Source organism: Lactuca sativa, chromosome 8, assembly GCF_002870075.4.
Source record: "Lactuca sativa cultivar Salinas chromosome 8, Lsat_Salinas_v11, whole genome shotgun sequence".
Lineage (NCBI taxonomy): Eukaryota > Viridiplantae > Streptophyta > Magnoliopsida > Asterales > Asteraceae > Lactuca > Lactuca sativa.
Window position 1 is genome coordinate 134,356,153 of NC_056630.2, and position 13,165 is coordinate 134,369,317.

Sequence of the window (13,165 nt, forward strand, 5' to 3'; positions counted from 1 at the left end):
TCCTCTAATTTGCTCGATCTTCCAATTTCCTTTTTCAGTCCCTTTACTTGAGCCTTCTTGATCAAATCCATCAAAGGCGAAGTGACAGTCATCCTCATGTAGATATCCTGGATAGCTGAACACACGGTATTGCGGATCAACACATCGAACACCACATTGGCCTTCCCAGGGTGGTACAAGATCTCGCAATCATAATCCTTTACCACATCCAACAATCTCTGGTGCCGCATATTCAGATTCAGCCGGTCCATCAAATACCTCAAACTTTTATGGTCAGTGTAGATAGTTCACTGAAGCCCATACAAATAGTGTCTCCAAATCTTGAGGGCAAAAAACTACGGCCCCCAAATCCAAATCATGCGTAGGGTAGTTCGCCTCATGAGGCTTCAGCGGCCTCGAAGCGTAAGCAATGATGTGAACCCTCTGCATAAGAACCGCTCCCAAACCCGAAATAGAGGTGTCAAAATAAACCACAAAATCATCCAAACCCTCAAGGAGTACGAGAATCGGGGCCTCACACAATCTTTGCCTCATAGTCTTAAAATCCAACTGATGATCAGGCCCCCACCGAAAGGTCACATTCTTCTTTGTCAAATGGGTCAAAGGCACTACAATCTTGGAGAAATCCTGTATAAATCTACGATAATACCATGCGAGAACTAAGAAACTACGAATATCAGATGTGGTCCTCGGAACCTCCCACCGCATCGTGACCTCGATCTTGGCCGGTTCGACCAATATACCTTTCTGGTTGACGACGTGCCCTAAAAATTGCACATCGCGCAGCCAGAACTCACACTTGGAGAACTTGGCATAAAGCCTCTCCATCATGAGGGTATCCAAAACCTCTTGCAAATGATCCTCATGCTGCTCCTCCTCGTCCTTTGTTGGATAAGTTCTCCTCCTCTTTCCAAGTCGTGTCCCCTCATCAAGATCTTCCCCAACAGTTATCTTAGTAGCACCTCTCACAGTCTGCGAAGCTGCAGTTCGTTCCTAGAACTTGGTAATTAGCCTACCAGTGATTCGATCGACGATACCAGACAATTCTTCCTACAATATCTGCGAAACCTCAATGGTAATTATTTCCTGAATTTGATCAACAGTCAACCCCGACCTATCCTGGCCTCCAGATCCCGAACCTGATCCCCTCGAAAACTCCATACTGAAAATGAGTCAAAATCATCATAAATGACACCACACATATTGCTACAAACCACATAACGAGACTACCCCTCGGGGTTGTGACTTCCTTGCTACACGTACGGGTCCTGTGCTTTCAGTAATACAGGCCCATACTACCTTTCACACCTACCCGTATTTTATTCAAGGATCTTCACAACCACCCAAAACAATTTTAACAACTAAGATACGCATAAATCTTATACTTACTCTCTCGAGAGTAACTAGTCATTCAAAAACTGGCTTGCTACATCCATACATACCCATAATGGTACTCCCATTACTTGCAAAGCAACGCAACATGAGCACTACAAACTCCCTTAGCTATCCTAGGATCCACATCTCACCCTACCGTCAACTATCGAATGACCCCCATTGGTGACAGTTAACTACTGCATGAATACAATCACATGCAACATGACTTAAATAATCTTAGATTAAAAGATTCAACCCTAAAACGATTAGACATAGACAAGAGTTGTGTAATAGAATCAAATCCTTCAATCTAAAATTATTTAACCCATGCAACATGTGACTTAACGTATTCTATTAGTAGTTAATTCACACCCGAAAGGGTCCTACAACAATAAGAAAAAAAACCTATAGGAAATAAGGCATCATATATTAGGCAATTATATCATGAAATTCCTAAAGATCCCTATCCTACAACTAGCATGTTGTTTTATCATAAAATAACATATCAAATAACAGTGTGGTAAATTTGGGGTCTACTTACTGGCTCAGGCTAATCATACACATCACATCCTCCTTGATTATTTTGAAAAAAATTTAAAAATCTTTTTCCTTAGTTTGAGATTGGATTCACACGAGTATTCCTCCAATTCACGCAAACCAAGGCTCTGATACCAACTTGTAACACTCATAAAAATCATGATAAATTTGAACTTTTAAAACCAACCAATTTCACAAATTGTTTACAATCATAGTTTTTAAAAAACATGTGCAACATTAGATTCTCCCAAAATCATAAGTAAAAAACATGAGGATGTGTATGGTCATGCCTTTGCCATCCCGCGATCATCCGAAGTACCTGAAACATAACCCAAAACAGTAACCCAACACTTAGTGAGATCCCCCAAAGTACCAACACACAAACAAATAACATATATAATAACATCATGTCGGGTCCAATCAACCATCGGGTTGGAATGCCAATACACTATGGGTCCAGTTAACCATGGAGTTGGAATATCCAAGCCCCTCAACCATTGGGTTGGAATGCTGATACACTATGGGTCTAGTCAACCATTGGGTTAGATTACCCCAGGACCCTCAACCATCGGGTTGGAATGCCAATACACAATGAGCCCTGTCACCCTCGAGATGGAATACCCTCGGGCCCACTCAACCATCGGCTTGGAATGCCCTCGGTCTGTTGCCTCACACACAGAGCAGTAAAGCCTCAACCACCAACCAAACATGTGCACATATAACTGATAATCATATAACAATCTACAAACAATCAGATAGATTTACTGATCACTAAGCATAACATCATCCTATATACCAGGATACCTATCTAACAGATCACAACAGTACAATAACATGCATAACAAGTTATCGAATCCAAAGGGCCAGACTTGGCGCCTTTGACCCGCAAGTACAGTGAGGAAAACTCACCTCTGAATTTGAACAGTAGTTGAATAAGTCGCGACTCCAAATATCAGCTCTACCCATCATCTATCATCAAACAGTGACGAATCCTTAGATACAACTCAAAATACCTGAAATACCCCTTAGGTTAAACTTGGTAAAAGTCTAAAGTTAAAGTCAACAGTCCATGTTGACCCAACATGCAGTGTTGAGCCTCGGGCACGCCGTGTTGCACCAACATCCAATCAGTCGGGAAAACCCAAGCCAACATGTCGTGTTGACTTGGAACCACGTTGTGGATTCCTGATTTTCAAAAGCTTAATAAATTTTGGTGCTTTCTTTAACTCCAAGAGCTTCAAAGCTCATATCTAGGCTAAAATGCGACCTAGAAGGATAAAGTTTCCAACTTTATCCATTGGGACTACCCAGAAAGGTCCAAAACCCAAACCATAAAGCTCAACCTCCCTCACTCTCTAGCCTTTTGAAAACCTTAATCTCGAATTGCTTGAGGTCTTTAGCCATTTTTGATGACCTTTAAGAACTTATTTGGTGGTCTTTGGCTCATTGAAGTGGAAGAAGACTTTTGTGAAGCATTCTCTTGGCAATCCAGCTTCTACCTCACTTTCTTGTAGAGCTTTTGGACCTTTTTAAGTCATAAAGCTTTTTACATCTTGCATGCTAGATCTAGCTTTTAAGTTCCTTTTTGCATGGTTGAGTTGGATAACATGCATGGGATCCATAAAGTTGGCAACTTTATGGATCATTGAGACCACTTCTATATTATAAGCTTTGGATCTGAGTTTTGGAGTTGGTTTTAGACTCCAAGAATGAGTCTTGATCTCATTTTCCCTCTTTTGACCTAGTGAGTGTTTAAGTCATGCATTGGACATGCATGACTAAAAAGCTTCGATTTTTATTATCCTTTGGGTGAGGGAAGACCCTTTGCAAAGTCCCAAGTAGTGGCTTAAAGGAATAAGAGCTTAATGCTCAAAGATGGCCAAGGCAGCGCTCACGACGTGAGGATGAGACTGCCACATCGTGAGAATGCATGCCATCCGCAACTATTTTGTTCGGTTTAGGTCACGACATGACCCGGGAGTGGCCACGATGTGATGATGATTGGAATCGAGACCGAAGGAGTTGAGTGGCTGAATTGACCCGCTGAGTTGGGACCGGGTTGAGTTCATACTCAGGACGTGACCATGAGTTGGTCACGACGTGAGGATCAATTGTTGAGGCTTGGACCATTGACTTTCGGCCATTTTGAAACTTTTTGGCCATGTTTGGACTTAGGGTTCTATAGTTGGGCTTAGGCCATTAATGGGCCTAGTTTAGGCTTGGGCTATTATTGGGCCTTATGATTATCGTCTTAACCTTAGATAGTAACTAGGGTTGGTGTTGATTGTGTTTAGTGTGGGTCCATTGTACAACAAACTCGGGTGAGTGATTTTCTATTTTCTGATCGACGTGAGTCTTCTCACAAGTACTTGTGGGTCGTAGGCATCAATGCCGACCCATTGGATTATGTTATAGTATGTTAGTTGTCTCTGTGACTCTTGCATGTATTGTATGTGTTTGTGTGTATGTCGGGCGAGGCCCATTGTACATATGATATGTGGTATTTTGGGGACTCACTAAGCTTTGTGCTTATGGTTTTCAGTTTATGTTCCAGGTACTTCTGGTCCGAAGGGGAAGAGATCGAGATGATCACATCGCACATACACCATGATTTTTCTGCTTTATTAACTCTGATGTATTTTGGATGATTATTGATACCCTATGACTTTCTTATGGGTTTGATTATCACGTTGGTTGATGTTTATTTAATATAAAAACAGAATTTTTGGTTCTGGATTTTTGGGACGTTACAAAATGAATCACATAACCAAGAAAATGTATAGGAAGACATGATAAAACTTTGAGTTAAACTTACCATTTAGTTGGGACAAACCCTGAACTTTTTACTAGGATTAGTCTTAATGGTTAATGTCCAAATTCAAGAAGGGTGCCCACAACCACAAGGGTTTACATCATCAAAAATCTTATGTGTCTTTGAAATGTGTGAGTTTTAGTTGACGATCATCGATTTAGTAGAACATGAAGCCATCGGAGGAGAACAAGAAGTAGTTCATCCATGAAGAAGCTCTGAATCGATTTATAAAGAAAGAATATACAAATCAATGTCATGTCACCAATTATTATGACGTGCCACCAATAAACAAAGTTACCCGTGGTTAACATTTGAACAAAAAGTAAAGTTCATTGGTATTTTTTTTATACAAAGATGTTACTTGAATGTTGTTTTTTGAACATACTAAACTTGGAATGTATTTTTTGAACGATTTTGAAACATAGTTATCATCCTTGTTTTTCTAAACGATTTTGAAACATAGTAACTTTTCCTTGTTTTTTTTCTTAATTAAATTTTTTCGGTAATATCTTGCCCTTACCTATAAATGTTAGTTACAATAAGGTAACATTTGAATTAAATGTGTAGTTCGTTGGTATTTTTATACAAAAAAATTATTTGGATGATGTTTTTCTTAACGTTTACATAAATGATAGTTGTTGAACAGTTTTAAAACATAATTATCCTACTAACTACTTTAAATAATGTAACCTCTTAAAAGATTTTTCAAGGGATAATGACTTAAAAGGGTAATATATTTTTCAATTTGTATATATTTTGTCACTAAGTTTTTTTTTCCTACATTTACCCTTTCAACTTGTTAAACTATACATATTTAGCCTTCATGACCGGCTACTCTAGGCTAGCCAAGAAAAATGACTTAATAGGGTAATATATTTCTCACTTTGTACACATTTAGTCCTTAATATTTTTTTGCACATTTAGTTCTTAATAATTTTTTTGTTGCAAAATAAGTCTTTTTTGTTTTTATACTCATTCAATACTTATGACTATTTTTTTTAGGTTTTTCTCACATCTTACGTGGAGCAATAATTAATGAGGTGTTTGAGGTTGTTGATGCTTATATTCATCGCGACCCTGACTATTTTGTTGCTTAGATCTTGTGGTTTGATTTAAGTCTTGTGTTATGAACGTTATAACTTCTTCCTACAATCTTGAATTTTAATGATCTTAATAACCACGTGTTCGTATTTTAGTCTACTACAACTTTCGTTTAAATTACTCCCGATAAAAGTAATATATTTTTACTTACGATCTTTATATCCATACGTTTTTTATAAATGCATGTATGAACGTTTTTTTTTAATAAAATCGTAAATAAAAATATATTACATCTTTATATGAGTAATCTTAACGAAAGTTGTAGTAGACTCAAAAAACGAACACGAGGATATAAAGATCGTTAAAATTCGATATCATATGAACAAGTTACGACGTTCAGAACACAAGACCTAAGCCAAACCATAAGACCTAAACAACCAAGTAGTCGAAATCGCGATGGACATAAGCATCAACAACCTCAAACACCTTATTAATGGTTGTCCCTTGTAAGATTTCGTGATAAAAACTTTAAAAAACCAATAATAAGTAATTTATAAGTACAAAATAAAAATAACTTATTTTGCAACAAAAAAATATTAAAGATTAAATATGCAAAAACTGACTAAACGTGTACAATTTAACAAGTTAAAAGGATATATATAAACGAAAAAAAATCAATAATAAATTACGTAAAAATCAAAAAATATATTACATTTTTAAATCATTATCTTTTTTAATTACATATTATGACATATTATGTGAGTGTTTGACAAAATTTTTTAAAATAGCTTATTAGTTTTTTAGCTTTTCAAAAAGCTAATAAGCTAAAAAAATGTTTGTGTAATTGAAAAACACTTTTTAAAACAGTTTTTTGGATAGAAAAAAATAAAACTTTTAAAAAACTGAAAAATTCTAGCTTTATAGCTTTTTTATTCTTAAAAAAACTGTTTTTCTTGTCTAAACCCTTTTTAAAACTTTCCAATATATGCTAATATGCACTTTTTTAAAGCTAACCCAAACATGCCTAGGGTCAATTGTCATTTTTGTTAATTTGTATATATCCCTAAAATTCCAGTCGAACCGCACGAACGATCGCTTCAAAATTATAGTTTCTTCGAAAGTTTCCAGATAAATCACATAGATCACCCGATACCGAGAATTGATTTGGAGATTTTGAGTAGAAACAAGCAATGGGGATCAGATTCATACTGATGGTGAACAAGCAAGGCCAGACCCGTCTTGCCCAGTACTACGAATACCTAACCCTAGAAGAACGACGAGCTCTTGAGGGTGAAATTGTTCGCAAGTGCCTCGCTCGTAACGAACAACAGGTCATAGTCATGTTAATTTCTCTCTATAATTACAGATGTTTATGCATAGCATTTGGCAATCACATGGATTGCGAATACATGATTTTTTAGCTCCAAAAGGATCTATGCATCATATTCAATCAACAATTTTTTTTTATTCTTAGGATGTGTAAATAGAAGATCGATTGGGGATATCGAGATACAGTAGGTCAATTGACTCCAGATGAATCTAATTAGGGGCCTTATCTTACATAGATTTAGTAGTTCAAAATGGATCTGAGCTTGAAATTGGATTGCTTCCTTGGGTGATTTTAGCCTACACGATTTATTAGCTAATGAGAGATCTATCATCTATGCATGATATTCGATCAATCACACATATGCTTAGGATGCATAAATATATGATCAACTGGGGTTATAAAGTGATTTTAGGTTTAATTGATTTTGGTTTAATCAGCTATGTGCCTTACATTACATGAATTAGTTGCTTCAAAATAGGATTGCTGGCATTTTAGTATGCATTACGAACATGATAACATGAACATGATTTTGATGATGCCAAAACAAAAAAATATGTCAGAATCAAGTTGATTAGATAATCATAATCATAAGTTCATTACCAATTAGGATGGAAGATCATAATCATAATCATAAGCGAATAATCAAAAGATCCAATAATTAGCCAATCAGCAGATTAAAGCTAGGGATAGTCATGTAATTTTACATCTATTTCAATCATCATTACTTTGTTGATGACACTCTTTTGCACTTTCTTGACATCAGTGCTCATTCGTTGAACATCGGAACTACAAAATTGTGTATAGACGCTATGCCTCATTGTTCTTTCTAGTTGGAGTTGACAATGAAGAAGTAAGTCATCTCTTATTGTTATATTCAAGAAACAATCGACCCTTTTCTTTAATTTTGAAAATTTTGTATATATTTTATGGCAGAATGAGCTTGCAATCCTGGAATTCATACATCTCTTAGTTGAAACCATGGACAGACACTTTGGCAATGTGGTATGTTTCCCCATAGTTCCATCATGCAATGTGCTTTTTTGGGAAGTTATAATTACATATTTGCCCATTGTGATGACTATATACATATATTGTTTTGTTTTTGAAGTGTGAATTGGACATAATGTTTCACTTGGAGAAAGCTCATTTTATGTTAGAGGAGATGGTGATGAATGGGTGTATTGTGGAAACAAGCAAGACTAATATATTGGCACCCATACAACTCATGGACAAAGCATCTTAACATGTCTTTCATCCCACCTTTGTTGTAATGACATTAACTCTTCTTTTTTTTTTTTTTTTTTTTTTTTTTTTACAATTTATATTGTGTTAGTCTCTACTGTTTTTGTGTTTGAATGCATTCTGTGAGAAAGATTCTTTTGAGTTTCTGTATAGGTCTTATAAAGATAACCAGAAATTGAAATGGGGTTGTGTAATTTGTGGGTTATTAGTAACTTATTACCATTTTACCCCCACATTCCAACAAATAATTTTCACAGTATTTATCAGTTTTATCAATATTGATTGATTTTGACTTTTGAGGAAATCGGTGGAGAAATAAGGGGAAATAGGTAAAGTGTTCCTGTTTTTATACATTAACTCATGTTTCTTTGTCTTAACCCGTTAAGTCATTCTATCTATATAAAGTTGAAAAGAAACAACAATGTATAGCTATCCAGATTAAGTAATTAATATATTAAACTCATTATGTTAAAAAAAAAACATTTAACCATTATCCTTTTACTTTGGGGACATATTTGTCATGATCTGAATTTAGGCATTAAACTTGGGACATCGTGTTTTTAAGGGATTATAACTAGAAAGAGAATGGATTAGGTGCATAATAGATCAAAATAAGTTGTGTAAATTAATTTAGCCATGTTCTTTTTGTTATGTAAGCTCTTTACATATAGTTGGCATTTTATTACAATTAAAAAAAAAAACTATATTATGAAAATTTAGGGTGGTAAATTAGACAGGACACAACTATTTTTTATATAATGCGAATACTACTCGACGTGTTTTGATTTTTGATTTACTAACTTAAAATCAACCCAATTAAAACATGATAAAAAGATATCAAAGACTTCTAACCTAGTGGTATATGTATTGTTCTTTTTCATTGAGTTAAGGATTTAAGTCTCGTTTGAGACATAAGATGGATCAGGAATAGTTTAATAGTATGTTAGATTTGTTGTTAAAAATACATGATAAAAAGATAAAAAAGACAAACACAAAAAAAAGGTATAATAAAATAACCCTTAAGTTTATTTAATTCATCCTCCTTAATAAATAAAAGTTTTTTTGCTACATGTTAATCTCTCATAAATTTTAACACTTATCATTTTGTGGTATTTTTGAAATAAATATTATGCACTTGTCAATTTTTGATTTGTTTCAATTTTTAAAATTAAAGTCATATAGTTATAAATGTAAAATATTAAACATCATATATATGATATTCAATTGCAATAAATATGTTTTTTTCCTTATTTTAGAGTTGTACATTAAAAAATATTTTTTGTTTACATTCTAATATTTAATTTTTTTTAAATCAACCTCGTGTAATACACGAGTTTCACACCTAGTGTGCATATATACAACGTACCTCCTTTTCATATTCATACATATACTCTAGATACTAAAAACAAAATGAGAAAAGAAGTCCGTGTGAAATTGTTCTTATATAGGCAAAACAATTTTAGTAATCAATTAAAATTAATTAGTATAACTTGAAAAAATTGAATATTTAAATAGTATAAGTTGAAGAGTTTTGAAGTTTCAAATGAATAAGATACAAGAAAGAGACCCATCTTCAACCATATTGATTTGAATGATATCAAGATGACCTAATAGCTAGTAGTATTCGGTTACAATTTTCAGTCTTTGATGAGCTAGTGAATAAAATAATAAAAATAATCAGGTGTGTAAGGACAAAGATGCAAAAAAAAACATATAATCAACTATATATATTCTAATGCAAACACATATATTACGTAGAACATTTGGTAATCAAGAGACATATCAAATCAAAATGCATCCTCTTTGGGAATACAAACCCTCGAGTAATTAATGCAAACACAATAACAATTCAGGGACAAGGTGGAAATGGGACATCACAAAAACCACATGTTTTGGTGATACCGGGCCAATCATGTCTTTCTGGGTAACCACATATGCATGGTAACTGTTTTGTTAAGACGCCACAACATTTTTCCGATGTCATTCCTCCTCCTTTTAGTTGCATTTCACATGCACCTAGTAGCAGGTTCACATCACAATTTGCCTCCTCTGCCGCCACCAGAACCACCATTACCGCCACCATGGTTGCAACAACAAGAACACCCGACACCATCTTCATTTTGAATGAAATGTAAACCGAATATATGAGACAATAATGTTGGATATTGCTGCAATTTATAGATATATTTAGTTAACGTAAACATTAATTACAAGAATTTGTATTTAAACGTTTTCCTTAATCACCGTAATTTATAATTTCTTTACCGTATTGAGATTATTTCCTAAATTACCGTAAGTTTTAATTTCATATACTAATACACCTTATTCTATAACTATTTTTAAATACAATGTATCGTGAAAGTATTATGTTTACAAAAATATGTGTATTCAAGTTATGAAAACCCCAAACGCACACAATAATAGTCTATTTTAATAAATGAAAATCTTTTTGTTACATGTCACACTCTCATTAATTTGACCACATGTCATTTTGTGGTTATTTTTACTTAAATTTATTCCATATGGCATTTTGTGGTTTTTTAATTCCATTTTATTAAAATTTCATATAATATTTAAATGTAATAATTGTCATAAATGTAATAATAAATGCTTATAAATATCATTAATTGATATTTTCTTCTAATTTCAAAATTTCTCTATTAAGGCTCGTTAGCTTCCTATGTTTATTTATCTAAATTATTAGTTTAAATTAAAAAAAAACATTAATTTTAATAATTCAATATTTTTCTAATTTTTGTTTTCAAATTCAAATTTCTCAAAATATTAAGAATTTTAGTATTTTTTTTTAAATGAATTCATGTAATACATGAGTTTTACAACTAGTAATTAATAATACAAAACATGAAAAACATGTGTTAATATTGTGTCAATTTTGTATCGAATTTTGAACACAATATGATGTTATGTTTTTTACACCTGATATAAACATAACACAAACACGAATTCAAAATTTAATTTCATCACAATTTTGTTTTGTATAATGTATTTTTGTCGTAACGTAATCGTGCCATGAATTGGTACTCTAATGAAATTGATGATCTAGTCCTATATTTGAAAATCATTTTGGTAAAAAGAAATTTTGTTTTATTAGTTTTATTTTCTTGATTTGTTTTATTATTCCCAATGTATTTATCAATTTTTTTTTTTAAATGTTCATTCACAAAAAGGTTGTAGAACGATTATGCCTATCGTTAAACTTGAACCATGTTATCATGTATTAATTGTAGGAAACTGAGTAATTTAATCCTTATAAATGATTTTTTTTTTAATTACAAAAATGACATTTTTTTTTGTTAAGGTAACCACATTCTTCGGGAATACATTTAATTTTTTTTTTTTTTAACTTTTTTTTTTGCTGCGTGTGATTTTTGTTTTCATAAATGTATCGTTCCGAAATACATTTGTAATACATGGTTTCGGAGTACAATGTATAAGTTTTGTTTTCATAAAATGTATAAATTTTGGTTTTATAAAATATAAAATGCAATTAAAATGAACAAACACTTAATAAATACATAAAGTAAATAAAAGATGTGTGTGTGTCATATTACAAATATAATGTTCAAATTATATTTGTCCTTGTACCCCAAAATGTTTATGCGAGTCGTTTTCTATAACCCATAACCCATGGACTGATGATTTTACCCTCTATAGAAATCGATTTTTCGGTGATCAACGGCTCTAGGAACCAACACAAAAATGTCCCACAATCCCATCTGTTGTGGTACGTCTAAGGAATTTTTGAGGGTCATCTTGAAGCTCTCAAATGGGAGTGAATCAGTTGGTTCGGTACCCCAGTAGTTGACTCCCACTAGCAGTTTGTGGATTCATGCTCTCATACCTATAAATCAATCCTTATTTTCCGAACATTAGCCGCCCTTCCAATGACTATCGTATATAGTGACAATGAGTATGTGGTATATTGATTGGAATGTAAAGCTACAAAAAAAAGTTAGAAATAATTAATTATTATATAAATACTCAGGTAATGTAATCTAAACAAAATTATACCGTATCATACTCCACCCAAGCCGGATAAACGAATATGTCAGTCATGTCCCTCCGGTCAAATGTATCAATGTTGAAAGCTGATGGCACAACCGTCTACCGAGCATCTTCCACTCTACGCTCTATCAACAATGATATCCACATCATGATGTGTTGCCAATTATTTATTTATTTATTTGTTTTTTCCAGCAAAGTAAGTATTGTTATTAGAAGTGTATTATATAGTAAATAAATAATTATATTACTTACATCACATGACAACCATCATCCACGACTATCTGCATATAATCGTGTCCAAAACTCAAGTGTAGCAAAACCGATCAAATAATTGTGACCAAAAAACAACGAGCCATCCCGTTCTTTATAAACATTGTGTACGATATGATCTAAAAGATTGTCCAACGATGCTGGTTGTTGCCATGTAACACCCTTCATCTTCATTTGTATCCATGGCGACTTATACCATATGGACATAACTTTTTGGCGCTTAGAACACCTAAGAGGTGTTGGTGACGGTGGTTTGTATTTATCCCGTATAATTTCTTTTACAATCGACGAGTGAATAACTGGAGACAGCTGCTTAGGGTCGACATTCAACGGCTGTTTAGGGTCGTCATTTAGTGGGTTTTTGGGGGTGCTTAAGACATAATCATGCTCCCATAGCTCATTGTCATTGTATTATCCTTGTACGGTTCAATAATGTGTACTTGTAAATGATGCAAAAACATAACAACCATAAACGATGAAATAATTAAAAATGTACCTCCATCCCCCCAGGTCCGTCCCAGAGGGTGGACGAT

At 33.6% G+C, this 13,165-nt stretch overlaps 1 protein-coding gene across 1 annotated transcript; it reads left to right on the plus strand.

Annotated features, from left to right (window-relative positions):
* Positions 1-6,776: 6,776 nt before the first annotated feature.
* LOC111918378 (AP-4 complex subunit sigma) lies at positions 6,777-8,563 on the plus strand. Its single transcript, XM_023914050.3, has 4 exons — positions 6,777-7,095; positions 7,858-7,944; positions 8,028-8,096; positions 8,203-8,563. The coding sequence occupies exons 1-4, from the start codon at positions 6,955-6,957 to the stop codon at positions 8,335-8,337; spliced, it is 432 nt and encodes a 143-aa protein (XP_023769818.1). The 5' UTR covers positions 6,777-6,954; the 3' UTR covers positions 8,338-8,563.
* Positions 8,564-13,165: the final 4,602 nt, after the last annotated feature.

Bases quoted from the DNA above. Each gene is read 5' to 3' on its own strand.
- LOC111918378 (XM_023914050.3), top strand. From the start codon at position 6,955: ATGGGGATCAGATTCATACTGATGGTGAACAAGCAAGGCCAGACCCGT. The intron at 7,945-8,027 runs GTAAGTCATCTC...ATTTTATGGCAG, and splicing joins TTGGAGTTGACAATGAAGAA to AATGAGCTTGCAATCCTGGA. The intron at 8,097-8,202 runs GTATGTTTCCCC...TTGTTTTTGAAG, and splicing joins ACAGACACTTTGGCAATGTG to TGTGAATTGGACATAATGTT.